At 41.2% G+C, this 21,132-nt stretch overlaps 2 protein-coding genes across 4 annotated transcripts; both read left to right on the top strand.

The window, feature by feature from the left end:
• The first annotated feature begins 2,054 nt into the window (after nucleotides 1-2,054).
• Nucleotides 2,055-3,835, top strand: LOC145452552 (rab9 effector protein with kelch motifs-like). The gene has a single exon (XM_080330721.1). It carries the CDS (start codon nucleotides 2,281-2,283, stop codon nucleotides 3,493-3,495), a length of 1,215 nt encoding a protein of 404 aa, XP_080186847.1. The 5' UTR covers nucleotides 2,055-2,280; the 3' UTR covers nucleotides 3,496-3,835.
• A 613-nt stretch (nucleotides 3,836-4,448) lies between these two features.
• On the top strand, nucleotides 4,449-19,466 carry LOC145452550 (catenin delta-1-like). Of its 3 annotated transcripts, none has more exons than XM_080330719.1 (19): nucleotides 4,449-5,087; nucleotides 8,074-8,151; nucleotides 8,898-9,056; nucleotides 9,126-9,217; nucleotides 9,711-9,776; nucleotides 9,839-9,985; nucleotides 10,679-10,792; nucleotides 10,858-10,977; nucleotides 11,169-11,323; nucleotides 11,403-11,603; nucleotides 11,661-11,838; nucleotides 13,052-13,172; nucleotides 13,422-13,569; nucleotides 14,521-14,705; nucleotides 15,340-15,490; nucleotides 16,454-16,643; nucleotides 17,225-17,380; nucleotides 17,455-17,554; nucleotides 18,440-19,466. In XM_080330719.1, exons 3-19 carry the CDS (start codon nucleotides 8,925-8,927, stop codon nucleotides 18,491-18,493), a joined length of 2,310 nt encoding a protein of 769 aa, XP_080186845.1. In that variant the 5' UTR covers nucleotides 4,449-5,087; nucleotides 8,074-8,151; nucleotides 8,898-8,924; the 3' UTR covers nucleotides 18,494-19,466. The 3 variants fall into 3 exon arrangements, with proteins under 3 accessions (XP_080186845.1, XP_080186843.1, XP_080186844.1); XM_080330717.1 differs by lacking the exon at nucleotides 4,449-5,087 and adding an exon at nucleotides 5,160-6,895; XM_080330718.1 differs by lacking the exon at nucleotides 4,449-5,087 and adding an exon at nucleotides 6,963-7,480.
• Nucleotides 19,467-21,132: the final 1,666 nt, after the last annotated feature.

Consider the following 21,132-nt stretch of genomic DNA (forward strand, 5'->3'; position numbering starts at 1 on the left):
TATGAAAAAAAAAGGATTATTCATTATAAAGGCGAACCCAAAAGTTTCCAAAATCTTTCCCTCGTTTGTTCGAGACTAGACCACTTCGCATTTCAATACTAATAAGTAGGGCGGTTTTTTTTTACCTAAAAAAAATAAAATTTTGACCTAAAAAAACTGAATTTTGACCAAATTTTGACCTAGCGTATGCAAATTAGGTGTTTTCCCACATAATGTTAAAATTGTACCACTTATCTTCATTTCTGGTTGGAACTGACTGTCCTAACGAAGCAGTTTGGCCTGAAAAAACGTTTTTGGCTTAGAAACAGGCAACTTTTTACATGAAAAAAAAACAACATTTTAACGAAATCTGGCCCTTTGAAGAATTCCAGTGGTTACAATATGTATTATGGTAGAAATAATTAAAATATTTTGTAGTACTACGGAAGATACTTTCCTACATTCTTGGGTAGAAAGTGCACGTCCTAACTAAAGAGCTTGCCAAGGACGTTCAACAGCAGGAGTTGTTGGCTGACAACACTCAAGTTGTGCGTACACTGCTGTTGCTGGTGACACACCGTGTTGCTTCATTCTGACAATGTTGTCTACACTACATCACAATTTTTCATCATGCGCTTCTTAATGTAAGAATGATGCGATGCACAAGAAGTCTTTCTTCATTTAGGATATTGCGGTACGTTGACCATAACACCATGTCTACCTATTATTTGTTTTATTTGACCGTTTATGATTCACAATGGGCAGACGATTAGCCGTTTACAACGGTAGGCCTATAAAATAGGCTAAAAGCGGTAAAATATCAAATTATAAGTTCATCGACAGTGCAAAATCTACAATACAAACAAAATGCAGACGTCAAATTTTTTTGACTTTATGAAAAATTTTGACAAATTTTGACCTAACGCTACAATTTTTACAAAATTTTGACAAATTTTGACATGTCAAAAAAAAACCGCCCTACTAATAAGTAATAACTAACTTTCTACGATATTGTTACTGCGTTATAGGTGTAAAGATAAACTTTTGGGCGCCGTTTGCTGTCTTTCAATTTGCCAGCATCCGCAACAATATAGGTTGCGCACTACTACGAAATGAATTGGACTTACCTAGCACGATACTAAACTACATTCGGCCCTGTAATTCATAATCACTAATCGTTAGTATGATATCACAGCAGGCATGATTGGTAAAGGGCGGGGTTTTCATATCAGCGAGCTACCATGAATAATGAATATACTAGAATACATGGTTGCTTCTAGAGGACAGGAGCGTTTACCACATTGTCCGATCATCGAGTTGATTGTAGGCTTACGATACATACGAATTTATTCAATACAAAATTGTTGCACAGAACATGAGCAGTTGAGCACTGAACAGCGAGGCCACAATGTGGTCATCGGTTCAGCTGAAATCGTCAAGTTTTTGGTGCGTAGATGGGAATCGTGATATTTAAAACAGCTTAATATTAAGATACATCCGAAAGATGAAAATCAACATTAAGATGCGCAGCCAGAATCGAGTAAGAATCTTGATTTACAATAGCATATTCCGCAGTAAAAATACTTCTGATGTCGACAGAACAAGCCGTTACACCCGAGCTTTCGTCATTGTGTATGTAAAATATGTTTTCTCTTGTTACATTTAATGTTGTATACTCGATATGATGTGTTCACATCGCTAAATCATATGACTGCTTTGGAATCACCATTCGCTCGAAAGTCTCGATTATGCATTCAATATACTTGGAACATTCCTACGTTAGAATATCAATGCGATGACAAGTTCAATGTTGAAAAATTTCAAAAGATAAGGCAATCGAAAATAGTTTCAGTTACCAATTTTGGATTGTTTTATATCCTCTTTGACATTGCGTATGTAATATGTATTGCTTATTCGTCCTCAGTGTTGCGACAGACGTTTTGTTGACCACGAGCTAGAGCCCCAACAGCACCATCCATGTAATCAGGAGATTTGGCTCCATCGATTTTATTACTTATCGTGACATTGCTAAGAAGCGGGGCGTATGCGCCGTTCGTGTCGCCAAAAAATGCCGTGACCGCGCACTTGAAATTTAAGTACTTACCATAATCAAAATTCGATGATGGTCTATGAGTTGTCGCCGGGAAGGTATATTGTCGCATTGAAACCAGCCAGTCCTAAATTTCGTACATCACTATGAAGTATTCTTCATTTAGAGATATAGCAATCTAATCACACTTTACCGCACATCGGTGACTTTGTTTAGTGTATAATTGACCCTGCGGCTGAACTCGCGGGAAGATGGAGATTCATCCCATTTTGGAATGCGCTGATAATATTTCGGAAGGACTATGGTACGTCATATCTTCGGAAAATGCTCCCGAGGCACGAGTCGGCATGGCATGTGTATCAAGGATCGATCAAAGCAAATGCGAATCGGAAGTATTCCTGATAGGAGGAGCGAATCCTAGCACTACGTTTGGTGATGTCTATAAACTAGATTTAAGGACATTCTCTTGGTCGAAAATATGCAAGGATGGGTTTCGTCCAAGGTATGAGCATACTGCTTTCATTCCGAGCTCCACTCCTAAAACGATTTGTGCATTTGGGGGAGCTGATGAGTCTGGAAATTTGAATTCTGTGCAACTCTATGATATAAAAAGTGGTGAGTGGTCGGATTTAACTGCATTAGAAAACACACCATCGCCTAGAACTATGCGCAGTGCAGGATGGGTTGGTGACAAACTATATGTGTACAGCGGAGGCCATCAAGGTGCCGATCCAGTGACAGATAAGGTTTTGCATGTATTTTGCAATTCAAGTAAAACTTGGTCTGCACATCATCTATCTGGAGATATTCCGTCTCCTAGACATGGTCATGTAATGGTCATTCTAAATTCAAAATTGTATATCCACGGTGGAATGGCTGGTGTCAATTTTTACGATGATCTTTTCCAAATTGATTTGACCGATTTTAAATCATTGCCATGCAAAAAAAGAAAGATTTGGCCATGTGCTAGAGCAGCGCATAGCATTACTACATATGGTAATAAACTGTATATTTTTGGCGGTATGTGTTTAAAAGGAGCTTTAGATGACATGTATTCTTATGATGATGTTACCACTTCTTGGACTTTGATGAAATTTGATTGTCCCGCACCACCGCCCCGACTTGATCATTCTATGGTGTGCACAATGTTACCTGTGAAAAAGTCATCTGAAAACTGTGAAGAGGGTGTTACAATGTCGGAAATATCACCAGACAAGAAATCACTTCCAAATGCCCAGAAACCCAACATTGTAGCGATTGACGACTGGCAGGTATCCGTAGATGGTGCCACTGAAACTGTTGAGAAATTAGATTTGAATTCATCTTCTGGTGATACTCAGTCCACCGAATCTGTAAATGTTGATCCAAATGATTATGAATTCGTTCCTGTATGTATTGTCATGGGTGGAATGGATACCGGTGGAAATATTTTCAATGATGTGTTTGTGACAAAGATGGTCGGTTGAATGCAAATTATACTTGATTTGCAACTTTGCCATGAATCGTAGTGTGGAATGAATTTGGGAAAAAAATGGTTTTCAAACTAATTTTTAGTACTCGAAAATGTGTCAGTTGTGTCAATATGTGTCAATTCTAGTGTAAAAAGCTAGCAGACTTTAATACTGTTTTGTGCTCATGCCTGTGTTCATTTAAATTTACCTCAGAACTTTGATTCTTTATAGTTAGCTAGCTAAATCCGTTTTTGAGAGGAAACATTTTTCTAATCATCTGAATAAATTTCAATTTGTTGTATTGTTTAAATGTATTCCGCTCATCGTCCAAAATATGAAGATTTGACAAGATGCTCTATACCAGTGGTTCCCAACGTGGGCGATATCGCCCCCCAGGGGCGATTTAGCGGTCCAGGGGGGCAAAAATGACGAAGGGGGCGACAGGGGGCGAAATTATTTCCGGGCCTTACATTTTCCAAGACAGCTCACTCAGCTTTACCGGTAAATCTGAATACATGAGCAGAGAGAGGATAAAAAATTGACAGCAATATATATATGCAATTCCCGATCATATTGACCGAACCATGAATGATAGAAATTTTTCGCGCCTTGCGCGAATTAAGCCGACTAACTAAAGAGTCCAAGAATTTGTGCTGAGAAGTAGCGGTAAAGAGGTATCGGGGGAGTTTGGTCTGAGGGGTGCAAAGTTTGCTCTATCGCCCTATGGTGGGGGGTCAAGACCAGAGTATTGGGGCGGGTGGGGTGTCGAAGTGCTGTCACGGTCTTTTGGGAATCAAGTCGTAGAAATCACTTTTTTTGTTAATCAACTCACCAAAATTTAGCTGGAAAAGTGTAATTTCGAGGTCGAGCCGAAAAGTTGACCTTTTTTATGGGGTGATGATCGGCGTGGAGTTTGAAAAGGGGGCGATGAGTCGAAAAAGGTTGGGAACCACTGCTCTATACTTTGAACTTATCAAAACTAGAGTTGGTTGGTGTTCAAATATATATTGCTTGTAATTTGAAGAATATGAATTCATGGAATAGTTTTCAAGTAAATGTTGCAGATACGGTAATCTAATTGAATAAAGAGATAGTTTTGTCGAGGTAAACATTTTCACCCGATGTTATACTTCGATACATATTCTGTGATTCTTGGCCAAGTTTTATGTCATTCCATGTCATTCATTCTATTACACTAAGTGGGTTTCTTGGTTGTCAAATCTTGATGATCTCGTGCACAATATCACAAAATGCAATCATCTCAACTCAATCTATTCATTTTGCATTGAAGCCTCTATTGTAAGAAATTTTCTGGGTGTTCTGTATGGATGTCTCATTAGCAAAATACTATGAATTTTACAATTTGTAGCCTACTGTGTGATTTGTTGCTTCTGAATTAGTTGATTTGTAGTGGTAGCTGGCTTTATTATTGTTTGTATTTTATGTTTTAAACACTGACACTGTTTTTGTACTGCTCACAAACTAGTGACGCTTTGTTACGACCAATATTATATTTTTCCAGGGCATTAGATAGAATTGAAACTAATTGCTTTTGAGTTGGATAGGAGGGACCAGCAAGCAGCCAATACTGACTTGACAATTCGAAGGTTTGTGGTGAATTGTCGGTTTTTCAGTGCTTTTGTTGTACCGAAAATTTGCAGTGGTATTTTTGTTTGTGTGATTTGTTTTTTGCATGAATTTGAAAACATCAGTGCAATGACTAAGATTTGGCAGTGTGATTGTTGGTAGAAATTCTTCGATGTGCCTCCAACTGTCTTGATTCTTTACTATGTCATGACGCTCCCTGTGCTCAAAATACTTGATCTACAATCCTAAAGAATTTACTAAATTTAGGAGATGTGAGGAATGTAACACTTAGGAAATTTTTCATCAAGTGGTTTAGAAGAACCGGGTTTCAAGGTTCACTGGATATCCAGCTCAATCGTAGTTTTAAACCATTGTAGGAATGACAGATTCTTGAAGGAGAGGTCTGTAATTACAGTAGGTCTGAAGCACTCACAGTCCAATACTGCTCTGTGATTACTGAAGAAATTACCCCGCCACTGTCTGCAACTAGTTGCAGCGGTTTTGATAGTGCCAATCATTATTCTAAATTACTTTGATTTTCCTTTGGCGGGTGGGTTATCTGCTGTACGGAGAAATATGTTATCCCGTTCAATTCAATCCATCGGGGACTAAAATATGTGCCGTTGGTCTGATTGTAGTATGTATCTAGTTACAACTCCTGAATCAATTATGCGATGTTTTTGGTATATACGGTATTGTCTTATAGTTACTGGTACATTCGGATTACAAGGCTTGATTTCCCATACAGAACTGAGAGAGTATTGTCTTGCTGTGTTTGTGGAGATGTAGTGAGAATGTTGAGGTTTGAGCGTAGTATTTTTAGTAAAGTGTGATTCTTAGCTGCGTGTAACAGCATATTGCAGAGTTGTTGTTTGAAGAAAGCCTGTTGTTTTTCTGTGAATAAGTTGGTTGTTTGTAGGTAATATTTTGAGCATCCTCGATAGATACTTAGACAGTTGTGCTCCATCAGTTAGTCTTTCAAGCGACAGCGCATTGTTCTGCTTATTGCATTAATAAACGCTATTCTAACAACTGCATCTGGCAGTGATGATATTCTTCATGGTTTCTAAGTTGTGTGCATATACCGAATGAGCATGAAATTCATTTTCTTCAGCTGACTTGTTATATGATAATTGATATGGTAGCAGCTAGTTTATTACTGAGTGATGAATTGATTTCTGTTCTTATGGGCCAACACATTAAGTGTTGCGACATCTGCATGCATCGAATAATCGAGAGACCAATTCATACTAATCCATTGATATTTTGACGTGAGTGTAATTACTTTGGCAGGCGTTATGGATTTTATATTGCATTTATCGATATTACAAACTGTAGCAAGTCAAAATCATTGATTGTGTTGTAATAACATTCACTGTAATAGAAGGAAACTCACTGTGACAGTAATACCAAGGGAATTCATTGGGCTTTATTGTATATATCAATGGACTTTTGAGATCTGCGGAATGCATGATTAACCAGTCTGCTCTGTTACTGTCTTCTTTTAGTGCCTTCTTTACTCCTGTAGGCTATCATGTCTGTATCCAGTGACCGCGAGCCACTAACCCATCACAACTATCAGAATAGTTACAATAGCAGTCACTACAGCGGTCAGGGAAGTTACTATGATGACGACGATGATGACGAAAGTAGTGCCTCCATTCTCGCTTCTGTAAGAGAGCAGGAAGCCCAATTTGAGAAGTTGACCAAAGAAATTGAAGCCGAACGCAGCACTGTTTCGCGGCAGCTTCAGCAGAGCCGTGGCACGGGGGATACCCCTGATAGCGATACCGAAGAGCCGTATTCGTGGCGTCAACACCCCGTGCAGGTAATTAGTGGGATTTCGACCGTAGCCGATGCTTGACATGTAATTACGAACGAAGAGGAGAATTTTAGGTGCCCGGCAACGTGATCAACATCTTAATCTGTATTCACCCGGGATATTTCCACTCAAAATAACTATGCACGCGAATCACTTTGATCACGTTGGTTATATTTACAGTTGAGAAACGGAAATCATAACTGTAGTATAAACTGGGGAACGTCATACCGGCGATTTTCCTTGGATAATCCTTGTGTTTATGGTATTTACGCTTGCTTCCCGTACGTATCTCCCGATGGGGTATATATAAGATTATTCTGTCTCGCAAGTATTGAGATCATTGTTGAAGCTGTTGTCGAGAGCATGGAAAATCAAGTCCTTGTTTCAACGATTAGTGGCACTTATGTTCCGCTCAACCCGAATACTCGAAAGCCAGGGTACAGACGACCGTCTTTTATCCAACTTTTGAGTCGTTGCGATCAGGATAGGCCAGGATTTGAAAATAGTGCGTTTGTGTGGGATGAACCGGCGGCGCGTTACCCGGCTTATTCATGCTCACAAAAGTATTTTGAGTATAGAAACTATGATTCAGTAAGTTGGAGATACTGTAATTTGCCAACCTGTATAATTTGTTCTAATTACAAGTATGGATATGGATTTGTGAATGTTCGATTGAATGAAAGCGCACTGTGTCTGTATATTTGCAGTAATGAATGCCTGGATAGTATTTGCTAAAGGAGTAGGCCTACTTGTAAATTTACTGTATTGTAGGGCGTTTCTGTATCATTTGAATTTATAATTCAATTTCAAGGGCTTCTGTGATTTTTTGTTGGACACAGTACTTTTTATATGATGCATGGGGTAAAGTTGTCAAAAGCGATTCATTTGTGTCACACTGTGATTTGTTCGTACTACGCTCACATTGTGCCTGTGACTCAACACATTTTTGTCGCGTTTTTCATGACTGAACAAAATTTTGTCTATCATGTCCATAATTGGAGATGCGTAAAGGTAAATTCTATCTAATTAGAGTCTTAGGTTTATGCCTCTAGGCCAATAGCTGTCTGTTCTTGTTAATAACTGTTTAGAGAGCTTTGTATCAACTGTGTTGTAGGTTAATGTGGTTGCAACTTGGTTTTTGCCCTCTGGCTTGTAACATGCAAACATTTCCCTTCTATGTTTAGAGCTCATCACATGTATCAGATGGGAGTTACCATTCACAGCCAAGGATAGGTGACAATTCTTCACATACTTCAAGATCAGTAAGTTTCAATATAATAGCTCAGCATGGATACGCCGCTATTTCCATATTTCATAGTTGCATATGTCACAAACCCCACTCCATTTGTATGGCTGCTGAAATTGATATGCTATTGAGAATTGCTATACAATTGATTCGTATGGGTTGGCTTAGCTATTGTTATGAGGCTATTATTGTTGCTGTGCCTTACCTGCGCTAATTTTGTACTTGTTATTCACGATTCACATAAACAACCAGAATATTGGTTTGGGTTTGCACCGGCAGAGTTTGCCCGAATTTTGAACTCTGCTTGTAATGCTGTACACTACAACTCTGTACGATTCTGAATAGTATAAGGAGAAAGTCTATACTGACTGATTATGAGTAGGTGGTGTTTGTGAAGAGGTGATGTGGAAATATCGAGTATGTGTCACACCTGGTATGCTATCGCGGGAATGTTTTCTTGTGCTGGGAATCGGTTCTTCTTTTTTTGTATGGTACCAACCTATTGCCGTGCAAGAACCGTAACCATTTGAAAAAATTTTCACAAGAAAATATACTACATGTTTTACACAATGAAAGCTTTTGCCAGTTATCAGTTGTTATTTGTCAATATATAAAATCTCCGACGCGTATACCTATGTAACCTGATTTATGACACCGTTGCATTATTTGCCGGTGCCTTCTTCCGCATCTCCCTTGTTTGTTCGCAAGAGCGAGCGCTATCTCTCGCTATGCAAATGCCGTTTAAGTAAACTGTATTTACAGAACTCGTACATTCAACCACGTGCAAATATGACGGACCCATATCACAGCCCAAACGGCGGTGACATATATGTCAAGACAACGAGGCACGAAGACGTGCACGAGCCGCTCATCTCGTCAGAAGTCATAGTTGACGACGACGGCGTTGAGAGAACTCTAACGGTATGGAGCCGTCGCCATTTTATTCAACCCTACAACACCGTGCAGTACATGGTCGGCTCTGATTTTTAGAAAAAGACAACCAAAAAAACGGTCACAACGCATACCACCAGGAGAATCGAAGAGTATGACGGCAGTAGTTTACCGCGGAGTGATGCATCAAGGTGGGCGATAAATCCTGTGCAATGCGCAGCATGAGTGTGTCCATTTAGTTTGTCGTAAGCTAATAGGTAATAACTACAATCACGCTAAGATCTGTAAGAATAAAGAAATGGTACCAGACATAGTTTTCTGCAAGCGAAGCGTGGTGGTCGGTCAAGTCTTGTGCAATTATGATGAGTCGTGGTTGAATAGGGAGACTGAGACACATTAACACAACAAAAGTTGAGATGTATCATTGGGAACATGTTGGGGACTTGGGCAAACTGAGTGCAATTACGTTGGTGTCGTTTTACACTTATTTGTATAGGACTAGTAAATTGTAATTAATGTCAATCATGATTTCCTTGTGTGTGTGTTTTGTATTCATATCCTGTATTTTGTGGTATACTAGTTCTTGTTGATGTGGTCTCTGGATAGTGATCATACAGTTCTCGTTTCATTATAGTAACAGATTTTGAACTTGTTGATAACCAATTCCTGGTTTCGTGTTTTCAGGCCGCACTACAGCCCTAACAAAAACCACCGAGGTTCCAACTCTGATCAGCAGCATCTGTTGAGGGGGTGAGTAGAGCTGGTGCGTTTTTGTGACGTGATCGGCAATGCTAATCTTATCGCCGCTTCAGAGCGTCCTCGCAAAGCAGCTCCAACAGCGACTTGAGGCCGAGTCACGAAGGCCCCGTCGGGTACACGAGACCCCTGGACCAGAGTGACGGACGCTCCATGACCCCCGAGAGACTGCACCCGGAGGAATACGGTCTCACGGACGATAGGTAATCCCGCATTTGTTTTATCGTGATTAATATCAAAAATCTGTTCCAAGAAAAAGTACCTTTCCAACTTCGTACTCTGTTTATGTACATAGTCTTGTGCGATAACCTCATCTATTTAACCTGGTGTATTGAAATTGTCAAAGTAATCAGTGTTTGTACTCGACTAGAAATATATATAGCCTATATAAGTTGAAGTAGCCATTTCAAAGACATGTGATGAATTGAGAAGTAGGCATGGTCAAGGGGCTGTTGATCAGAGGTGACTGTGATCGAACTGAAACTTTAATTTTCAAAAATATATATAGTTACAGTGACATGAAGAATGTTTTGCCGAGTTCTTATTACAATTTCACCCATTTTATAGTGATACAAACACGATCCCAAACTACTCTCTAGCTCATGAAATTTAATGTGTAAAATGTAAGTTATTTTACTTTATAGTAGAGAAGTGTATGTGGTCTTACAAGATAACTATTTGAGTAATGCAAATACTAGTTGAGTACTCCAAAAAGTATTTTGTTGCTGACCACTTGTTGAAATCATTGACTACTCTGGTTCACTGTCGAATGACTGGTTTCATTATATTTCTCCGCGTTAGCTAGATGGTAGGTGTTCGAATGTCCATGGGCTGGAATTTTCTACATCATGACAGTGGCGAGGCGAGTATCTGATATTTCATTCTCTTGTTCTCAGACAAAGCGATTATGGCGAAGATGAAGACGGTTACGGCTTGGGGCCGACCCGTGCCAGATACAACGATTACGACCGGGAATCTTCAAGATCCAGCAGTCCAAGACAGTCTGAAAGGTCGGTACACGCAGTCCCTTCTACAACGTGTCTTGCGGTCGATTCAACGCCTGTTATTTCCTCAGATACGACCCGGTAGAAAAGATCATGAGGGACGAACAGCCTGTCGCGGCCCCCAGAGGCACCCCAGTAACGAAGGCACCGCTCGCGGAGATGGAAATGGGAAGCCAAGCAAGCCTTGATCGGTGAGCGGATATCTTGATGCATAGTTACTTTACCGCGTCCTTTATAACTCTTGCGGTCACAATCTCTTCTAGCGAGTTATAACAGTTTTATTTGAAAGATGGTTTGGTGTTCAGTTTTGAACATCAGTTTAAATCTTGATCTGTAAATCTGCTACCAAAGTTCATGATTTCGAACACCGTTTTCTGCACAGACTCAACAGACCCACGGATTGGCGCAGGCCGGAATTGAAAGAGGTTATTAGAATGTTGAACTACCCAATGGATCAGGTTCAAGAGAACGCTGCCGGATACTTGCAACATCTCTGCTATAATGACAACAACGTGAAGGCAAACGTACGCCGTTTGGGTGGGTGTTCGTTTTGGATCCTTGAAATTGAATATTTCCCTCATGCACTTGCTGATTTGTTTATTTCCGCTTGTCACAGACGGTATTCCGCCGTTGGTGCGTCTGCTGGCTCACGAAAATCCGAGAGTTCAGTACAACGCGTGCGGGGCTCTGCGTAATTTGTCTTTCGGCCCGCAGAACAACGAAAATAAGATTTCTATTAGGAATTGCGAGGGCGTGCCGGCCCTGGTGCGACTTGTAAGGGAGTCGAAAGACCCGGACGTGAAGGAAAAGGCGACAGGTTTGATTTTGTGCTGTTGCGTCGCTTCTGGCTGTTTTGCAAGCTCCCGATATGCAGGGACTTTGTGGAATCTGTCGGCCCACAAGGATTTGAAAGGGCAGATTTTGGAATTGGCCATGGAGCCATTGGCGTCGTTTGTAATTGTTCCGTATTCCGGCTGGCACGAGCAGCAGAGCACAAAGGTTAAGAAAGTGGACCTGCCCGATATTCTCACCAACGCTCTGGGAGTTATTAGGTACGTGGTTGACTGTGAATTGTCTCTTTGTAGTAATAGGTTAATGTGGTTTTGCTAGGGAGAAACGCTGTTTTGAAATAGATTTTGGGCGTTTTTTATGAATTAGGCAAGGGATTTTGATACCAATGACAAATCGAAAGGAAAAATTTCTTTCAGTAATAGCCGTTTTATTGTCTTGAGATCGGTTTTTGCCTAATATATGCATTACCACCTCCCATCATTCCAGATTTTTTCATGCTTTCCTACCTACGTATATCAGACAATTTGTGGGATTACGTCATCCCATGGGTAGTGAACATGCGTTCACCCATGACGTTCTGTATTAGGTATTGTTTGTTACGTGCGATTCTCGTGGGTGTCACAGTATGAAATAGATCCTTGTTAGCTAACGTATCCGAATGGGAGGAATATCTGCGGAGTGGGATTTGGTTGACGGTGGCTTGAGATTGCTGATTATGCCATCGTTTGTGTCAAAATCCTATGTAATGTCATCAGCAAACTTACAAACTCTTGCTAAGACTTTATGCACTATCCCTATTTCAAATGTGCCCGCACCGTGGGTGAACAGAGCATTCCCTGTAAATAATAGGTGTATAATTCGGGACATGAGTCTATGGATGATTATTATCAATGCCGGCTTATTTATTGACAATGTGCCGCACAGCGAGAGTATATGAAAGGTCTCACGAATAAGACCTGCTCATATTCATATTTCTCATTTTTCTTTTCGTATGCCCTGTTCAGATTCTACTACAAACACATATTTTAAGGTTGGGTATTTATGCTTGGTTATTCCGGAGTGGATTTTGTGCCGCAGCCACATGCCTTGGCGACACTTCAATATCAATATCTTGTTGAATGTGCCGTGTCGTAACGCCCATAATTAGGTGCTACACTTTGCTGGGTTTGTTGCCGATATTTCCCTTGTGACCCCTCAAAAAAACCCTAGGACATGGTTTCAGCCGTTAATTGATGAGAATAATTGTACGAAAATGTTTAGGTTGTTGATATTTTGATGTTCTGCACGCAAGGTTGGTGAATGGTGAGCCCTGCTTTGGCAAGTATTGCAATAGGCTCTCATTATTTCTTTGTCTGTTTTGACTCTTAACCGCATCTGTTTGACTGCTGGGAATGTGCCACAGCAATTAAACTCCGATTGACTCCCCATTTAACTATATGATAATGCAACCGTTGATAAAATCGCTTTCTTCAGGAATTTGAGCTCCCATGATAAGTCCGACTACCGTAGGCGACTGCGAGAATGTGATGACCTCATCGACGCCCTGGTGTATTTTCTCAAAATGAACGTGGAGAAGGATGAAGTAACGAATAAGGTTGGCATTCCGGTTTTATTTGCCTGTACTCCCAGTAAATTCTGTGTCGTTTATTGGATATGTGTTCTTATGTGGGAGATACGCTATGTGGTCCATGATGCAGCCGGTAAAATATTTCTGTAACTTGACATCAAGCTTTTATAACCTGTCATAAACGGTGCGCATCGTTGACATGACTTTTTGCTAATTCTCCGTAAAGACTTGATTTGGAATGATTATTGGTTGATAACCTCAGTGTTTTCATTCCAGGCTACGGAGAATTGCGTGTGCATATTGAGGAACCTTACCTTCCAATTGTACAACGAAGTGCCGGGTACGGACCAGTATAAGATCGAGGACGAGAAGAAAGAGCCAGAGCCGGCGCCGACGTCTTGTTTCGGAAAGAAGAAATCCGCAGGTACCTTGAATTTGTATTATGAGAAAGTCACCGGGACAGATTCAAATACGGGTATTGGAACCTGTGCTGTAAAGCAAATGCCGATCACATCTCGTAATCCTTAACCAGATGATAGTTTAATTCTCTTTGAATTGTCATCTGTATATCCTATAGATATTTTTCTATCTGACTGATTTTTCTTTATCACGGTCTTGTTTGTGATACCGTCGTATCCCTGTTATTTTCTGTCGCCTGTCAACAATCCCAGGTCGTCAAATTCATTGCTATTGACAGTTCTCCTTACTCCTGTTCGATGTATTTACCGCTTTGCGACACCGCAAAAGCCAACAGTGTCTATAAATACTGGTGCCGAGTCCATATATGGATAAATCTTGATGAATGACGTCGGGATTCTATTCCAGTTTCATGCTCGTACACAAAATCCTTGAAAAACATTGAAATTAGCACCACGCTTCCTGACATGCTAGAAACCCATGTGAATTTGGTATGATCGCAGATTGCAGAAATGTATTTGTTCTGTCGCGGTCTGGTTAAAAGTATACGGACACACTCAGCTTAGGCCTGTGGATTATGCCGGATTTTGGTACTTACATACAGAGGCGGTTAGTAACATTCTGCTTCTACTTTTTCAAAGTACTCGAGTCTCAAATCTGTTTTGCCTGCTTGCTCATAAGTGGTTAGGATTTTGAGTTCTTTCACTTCTGCTCGACATTTTTCAGGTTTCTGGCAATCGCTAAGTGTAGAATACATACTTTTTTTCACTTGGAGATCACAGCTTGTGCTAGTACACTAGTAAAAACTTACTTCTACATGAGAATTAGCCAAGACCATTATTAATCCCGTGTATCGAGTACTCGAATACGCAAGCATTCGTTGATTAGTCTATCGGCCTTGTTTTTACGCGGTTGTCCTTCGCTAGAACGTAGACGTAAAACGACTAATCCTTTCCAGGCAACGAGGGCGACACGATCGACGACATACCTCCGTCGGACCCCAACGCGAGAGGCCACGAGCTGTTGTGGCAGCCGGACATGATACCGGTCTACCACCACCTGCTCACCCACTGCGGCAACTGCCCGGAGACGTTGGAAGCTTCGGCCGGCGCCATTCAGAATCTGACCAACGGCAAGTGGCAGGTACGTGTCAGCGGAGATAGTAAAAGTGGCCGGCGTTGCCATTCGAGCAGGAGTGAAAGTTATCATGGGCATTTCTTGATTGCGAGTAGGAGTAATGATTTCCAATATCTGTGAGTGCTACTTTAAGGGCAAGTAAGAAGGGAATTGTCTGAGGAAGTCACCGTCAGTACTTTCTAGAAGTAGATTTGGTGGAGGTTTTGCTTACTTTTTGCAGTCACTCGAAGGTGGCTACTTTTGAAATCGATGACGCTACAAATGGGTGCATTGTTCTAATATAGACTTGGACACCATGGTACCGTTTTGCCCAGTTGATCTTACGATTTCACCCGTAAAGGTGACGCAATACCCCGAAGCTAAGTCTAATAAAGTAACTAGTTTTCCTAAAACCTACTTGAGCACTTGAAAAAAGTAGAAGTAATTTCTTGCTGCCAACTCCGTATAGATTGCAAAGCACACGTCGCTGATGATGTGTACAAAGTTGTACTCAGTGAAGTGGACGTCCCAGTGTTTGGGACTCGTTCGTGATAGCAGTGCTGGATAGCAACCGAAGCGACACGTAGCGTACTTTGTTACCGACCAGTTCTGCGTGTCGGTTGTTTTTTGCCGGGACGGAATATGCGGGTCTCGTTTACAGTGGGCGCTGTACGCCAGAGCTTGCACCCGCAAGGCGAAGGTGCTGCCCATCCTTGTGGATCGGCTACGCACCGACAACGATCGCGTTATTCGTTCCGTGTCCTTGGCGTTGATGAATCTGTCGCTGGATCCGAAGAACAAGGATTTGATCGGTAATGGGAGCTTTCTACTGGTCGTGTGCGATTGCGTTGTGTTGAATAGTCGACATTTGTTACGTGTCATAACCCGAGTAGACTATCGATTGTAATGATGAGAGTTGAGAATGCGGGTAGATTTTTTAGAGATAATTCATCAGTGAAAATACATTTTCGGCACTTTGTTCGTTCGTTGGAATTGCGAATGCTGTGTTGGCCGTTTTCCACCGTCGTGAGACGTGTTGTACAAGGCTACATATGCTCATGGTTACGTGGTTACTTGGTGACAAATTACGACAAATTAGTTGTGTCCCAGAAATAGGAAATTATTTTGGATGACATGCAACCGGCATCATTTTCCTCAAACTTTCAAGGTCATGATTACTGAGCTATGACGTGGCAATAGGTGGTACTGGGAGCTTGCGGGACTCGGCTACTCCTGGTAGTGAAAAATCAGTCATATACAATCTTTTTGCAATTTGGATCCAAAGTGTCCCGACGTCGGTAAAATTTGGTTGAGAATGGCCGACAATTTTTTGACTTCTATCGTGTTTCTGTGATTTTTGAAACAAAATTGGCAAAAATTGTTGAACAGAATTTTTCAGTCAATTCGAATCGCCCAGTCCTAGTCATAGTGAACAGCTCTATTAGTTTCATCTGCTCTGAGCGTACGGGGAGCAATTTATGTAGTCTGTACAAACTTGGGTCGGTCCTCTTCAAGTTTTCAAGTAGATTTCAAGTTACAATTCTTCAACGCATCCATTTTTGTACTCTGATTTTAATTTGTTTTTGCAAATAAACTCGCCCTTTCTCCTTACCTACTATTAACATATACGCTTGGCAGCCTGTGCAAACAATTTGGATCGGCACGCCACTATAGTTTGTAATTCTCTTTTGACCCATCGGGAATATATATAACAGTGGAAAGTGTCATGAAGATTTATGGCCATCTCATTCTTTGAACAATCATTTTTTTTTCAGGCAAATATGCGATGCGCGACCTCGTGTACAAGCTACCGGGCAGCACCGAGTCCCAGATCACGCTTTCCGACTTGACCTACATCGCGATACTGAACACGGTCCGGACCGTCGTCGATCGCAGCCCCGTCAACGCGCGACAGTTCCGCGAGGTGGGCGGCATCGAACGGGTGACCACGGTCAATAATTCCAAGTAAGCGAGAGCTTTCGATTTTGACTGCTAGAGGTTACATTGATAATTTTCTTGGTCGTATGTTATTATGCCAAAGGTGGTCAAAGTAAGCGTCAATGGTGCTCGAGCATACGTAGAAACAACGTAGCTTAAAAATGAAGTATTCTAGGCCTAGTTTCACCTACAAACTGAAAACTTAAAGTCTAAAATCATAAAGCGAAGACCTACTTGAATATTTGGGTACTGGCTGCCTCTGTAGTATGCTACTTATGATTTGATATGTCCCGACTCTGATCCGAGTCGAGCGTTTTCCAGAATGTATGGGATAGCAAAGGCGTATAGCGACGCTTTCAGTACTAGTGCTAAGAAATGTGTGTTTGCAGAAGACCTGATTGTTTTTTTTTCTTTGAGAACAAATTGGATTTTCAGTCCAGTTGCTTTTTCCTCCGTGTGGTTGATAAAATACTCATTCCGTTACAGTCTGACTTCGAAAGAATATAGCTCGTAGTTGTGATCGAACTGTGGCGTTTCCGTAATAAAAATAATTACGAGGGGATGGAATTAGTAACCTACATCAGCCTGAATCCGTTTCTTTCCTTCAGGGACTCTGGCAAGTACCACTCTCGCGTGGTGAAGGCGGCCGGTCAAGTATTGAAAGTGCTCTGGGACCTCAAAGAGCTGCATTCGCTCTACAAGAAAGACGGCTGGAATAAAACTCACTTCACGCCCACCGTCACCTATCAGACTCTGCCGAGAACGTGAGTTTCGGTTTCGGGTGGCTGTCGCGCTTTTTCTGATCTTTTGTGCGCGTTTGCGCCCTTGTTGTATGCAGCCAAAAGGCGTTGAATAACAGACCCTACGACGACGCGGTCGAGAGCGGGACCTATCCGAGAAAGAGCAAGGCGAACAAGGAGGAATATCAAATGGACGAGGTGGGTCATCGTGTTTCTGCGCCTGATCGCGGAGAACTATTTAGCATGCATGTTTCGAAATCACGCAAATTTCTTCGTTGCTCCACTCGTAAAGTCGAGTCGAGCGTTTCAGTATCACTTTTTATGATGTCATAACAGTATTGATGATTTGGAAAGTTGAAATATGACCATTTTTCTTAGGGTTACCATACATCCTCTTTTTGATAGGATTTGTCCTCATTTTTCAATAAATTAAAAATAATTGAAACATTTTCTAGAAAAAGTATTAAAATGCGATCAAAAACTCTGCATTCCAATAAAAATACGGTGCGGTGGGTAACTCGGGAGTCTAGTCAGGGTGATGACCTTTTTATCACAATTTTTTTAGTCAACACCGCACATTACCGTAAGCGGGTAATGCGGGAGTCGAGTCATAGTGAAAGACCCTGGGTCAGTGGTTCTCAAACTTTTTTAGACGCGCCACCCTTCGTGATAATAAAAATAAAGCTACCCCCCTTATCATCATATCACAAAATGCTACCGGAATGCTACCAATCCCAACGGGTAGTTTGATGACACGGACTGTTGATGAGAGAATTCTAAAATATGAAATTCGGGCTGTACACAGATCAACAACTGTGAATTGGAGGTAAATCGCGCAGAGCGTGAAAATAATTTTCAGTTGACCGTAGCTATGCGTCCCCCTTCAGATGCTTTCACGCTCTAGGTTGATCTCTACTTGATATAGGTGTCGTTTCCACTATATTACGTAGTATGGTGATGCATGTTTTCGATACTGTGATACGGCCGATCGAGATTTCTGAACTCTCAACGTTGGGGAGAAAGTATCGTTGGATGTTGGCGAAATCCGCTTATCTTCAATCCGATTTTTTTGATCGCGTCCAGGTTGAAAAAGATTCTGGCGACTACAAGCAAGGGCCCGCCGACTCGTGGGTGTGAACAACGTTAACAGCGGTACCGTTATTATCAATCCTTCTAACACTAACGGATTGCATTCGTTTGGTTCGAGTTCTTCAGAGACGCTTCCTCCGACGGGGAAGAAAAAAACTTTTTAGATATCGCCAAGAACCAATATCTTTCCAGTCGGGTTTGCTCTCGCGGAAACTTCGATATATAAGTGTTAATCTGAACATTGTGCTCGATCGGACAGCACGGGCACGCTTTTCGCGCGTAGATCTGTTTCATATAATGATAAATAGTACAAATGAAATTGTGAACGGCAATCCTTTTTTTGTTTTTCTGCTGATTCTGTGCCTTTTGCTGTTGTGTGATTGTGACCAACGCTTGGAACTCAACCGACACTTTTTTTATCGTTATAATTGATGTTAGCCGGATCGTGTTTTTGTATTGTGCTGAACTTATCAGCCATTAGAAACCTATTGAGACGGGTTGTGTTTCTGAATTTTTGTACTTTGAACATAGGTTGGAAGGAATTAAGGTGCTTCATATATTATTCTGTATCGTAGTCTCCGGTACCTGACATCTCAAGTTTTCGGTACATTCATATATCTAGGCTCAATCTGCACGCTATGTCGTAAGTGGTACATATATTACGGTACTGGACCAACTGTCGGCACTGGTTATTTTTGCGGTGCTGTTTCTACTGCCTCTGTACGATTGTGTTTACGTAGCATTGTAAATTGTGTACTATTACGTTTAATTTGTCGTAGGCACGATATTAATAATTTCCCTTTTCACTAGTAGATGTTTGATTCTCTTTAACATATCGCTGTACGTTTGTTGGAAAATTTCTTCCGATATTTAATTGCTTCGAGCTACTGTATATAAGCTGTCCTAGCAAGTGTCGATGGCCTGGGAGTTTCTGTAACTTAGAGCTGATTTTTGCGCATTGTGATGTGTACGGTCTGATTGCAAGGATATATTTTACCAAATAAATCGTGGCGAATACCGACTTGCTTGTGTTCATGGAGAAATTACGGCAGGAAGGACAACGTCTGCGTTGCAGTGGCAGTTATCCCAAGCTGGTTGTGTGTTTCAGTTGGACTTATGGTTTGATGTTGGGAAGGTAATGCTCGAGGCGTTGCGAAATGCCTGAAGTCGGGCAATGCGCAATAACTTTAGATGCCGATGGCTAGTAGAGATTGTGCTAACCAGAAGACAGCTTGAGGTGATTAGGGCACGGAAGGTGTGCGTCCAACAATTCGATTCTTGAAAAAAAAAATGGATTTGATGATTAAAGACATAGAAAGTTGGGAATTTCCAGGTTCAGGTATGGGTTCAATTGTACGATCTCGTCCTACCGGATTTGACTGAATCCTCATATAATACGCATAAGTACTATGCACGTGCGGCTCCTTCGTCGAATTGCCAGAAAACAGGAGCGAACTATAGTGTCGATAATAAATAATCAAGGTAGAGGGCCCGACGTGTGAAAACAGGTATCAGTATGTCCTCGAGTATGACCAATGATCCCTTCGAGTCTAAAATTGAATTATAGTATTCATCGGTTCTCTTATATTCCTCGACTGCGATGTAGTGAACAGAACAGATAGCAAGATGCAGGAACGACCAAAAGTACGGCCTATCATGTTGGTAGGCAAAAGATGTTTGATTTCATCAAGTTATTTCAGCCTTGTCTTTTAACTGTATTGTAATATTGAGTTATATTCAATTATTCATATGCATATTTTAGGCAGTCGCGTCGACTCTATTCCTACTGTTTTGACGTGTTTCAGTGATTCGAACTGATCAATTGGTAATGACTATGATGACAGCTGTGGCATTATTCAAAAACTGCCTCAAGATGATTTCAAAATCGAATATTTTGATTATCTTTTTTTCGAAGTAGGCCTCTACAGTTACAGTTAAGTAGAGTGCGAAGTGAATGCTGACCATTTGTGTCTGAAGTTCCATATAGTATCGCTCTCGTTACTGATTCCACCATGGTATTGGTGTAGCTGTCGTGTTGCATCGACTGGTGATTTGTTATTATTTATACATATTTTGTTCTGTGTTTCTGTTTCCTATCGTTGCAGACTGTCAGCAGTTGAATTGTTAAAATGAATACTCTGTGTTGGTATTACTTGGGCACCCTTCTATCTTTTCAGTATATCGCGATCTTGTGATGTTTTCATTCGAGTCGAAATACAAGCAATTTCGACTGAATCAACACTAGTTAGCCCTGTTTACCTACAGGGTTGGTGCGACGACATATCGATCTCGCCTTCCTTGTTCCGACACATGCCACCCTTTTTGTCACCCGTGCATTTATATAATCTGCTTTTCATTCAGTGTTCAATGCCGTGCAGTGTGTAGTGCACTGTGCATGTCTCCTTTTTTACATCGCCAAGGTCAGTTGGGTGTCTGATTTCGAAGACTACTCCAAGTCGTGTCGACACCTTCCTATCTTCATCATTGTATTTCATTGTATCGCAGCCTTGTGGTGTATTGGAATGATGAAGAAATTTCACAATAAACAATAAACTGCTCGTAACTTGTCGGTGTGAATATCCCTGGTCCGTGAACTTCACAACTTGGTTCTAATTAATCAATTCTTATCCACCAAAGTCACTCATAGATGTGTGACTTTGTTATCCACATTCATGTCACGTGACTCG

The sequence above is a fragment of the Botryllus schlosseri genome, chromosome 12, assembly GCF_051294905.1.
Source record: "Botryllus schlosseri isolate E-star chromosome 12, Bs_hap1, whole genome shotgun sequence".
In the NCBI taxonomy this organism is placed as follows: Eukaryota; Metazoa; Chordata; class Ascidiacea; order Stolidobranchia; family Styelidae; genus Botryllus; species Botryllus schlosseri.

Bases quoted from the DNA above. Each gene is read 5' to 3' on its own strand.
- LOC145452552 (XM_080330721.1), top strand. From the start codon at position 2,281: ATGGAGATTCATCCCATTTTGGAATGCGCTGATAATATTTCGGAAGGA.
- LOC145452550 (XM_080330717.1), top strand. From the start codon at position 6,602: ATGTCTGTATCCAGTGACCGCGAGCCACTAACCCATCACAACTATCAG. The intron at 6,896-8,073 runs GTAATTAGTGGG...TTCTATGTTTAG, and splicing joins GGCGTCAACACCCCGTGCAG to AGCTCATCACATGTATCAGA. The intron at 9,986-10,678 runs GTAATCCCGCAT...TCTTGTTCTCAG, and splicing joins TACGGTCTCACGGACGATAG to ACAAAGCGATTATGGCGAAG.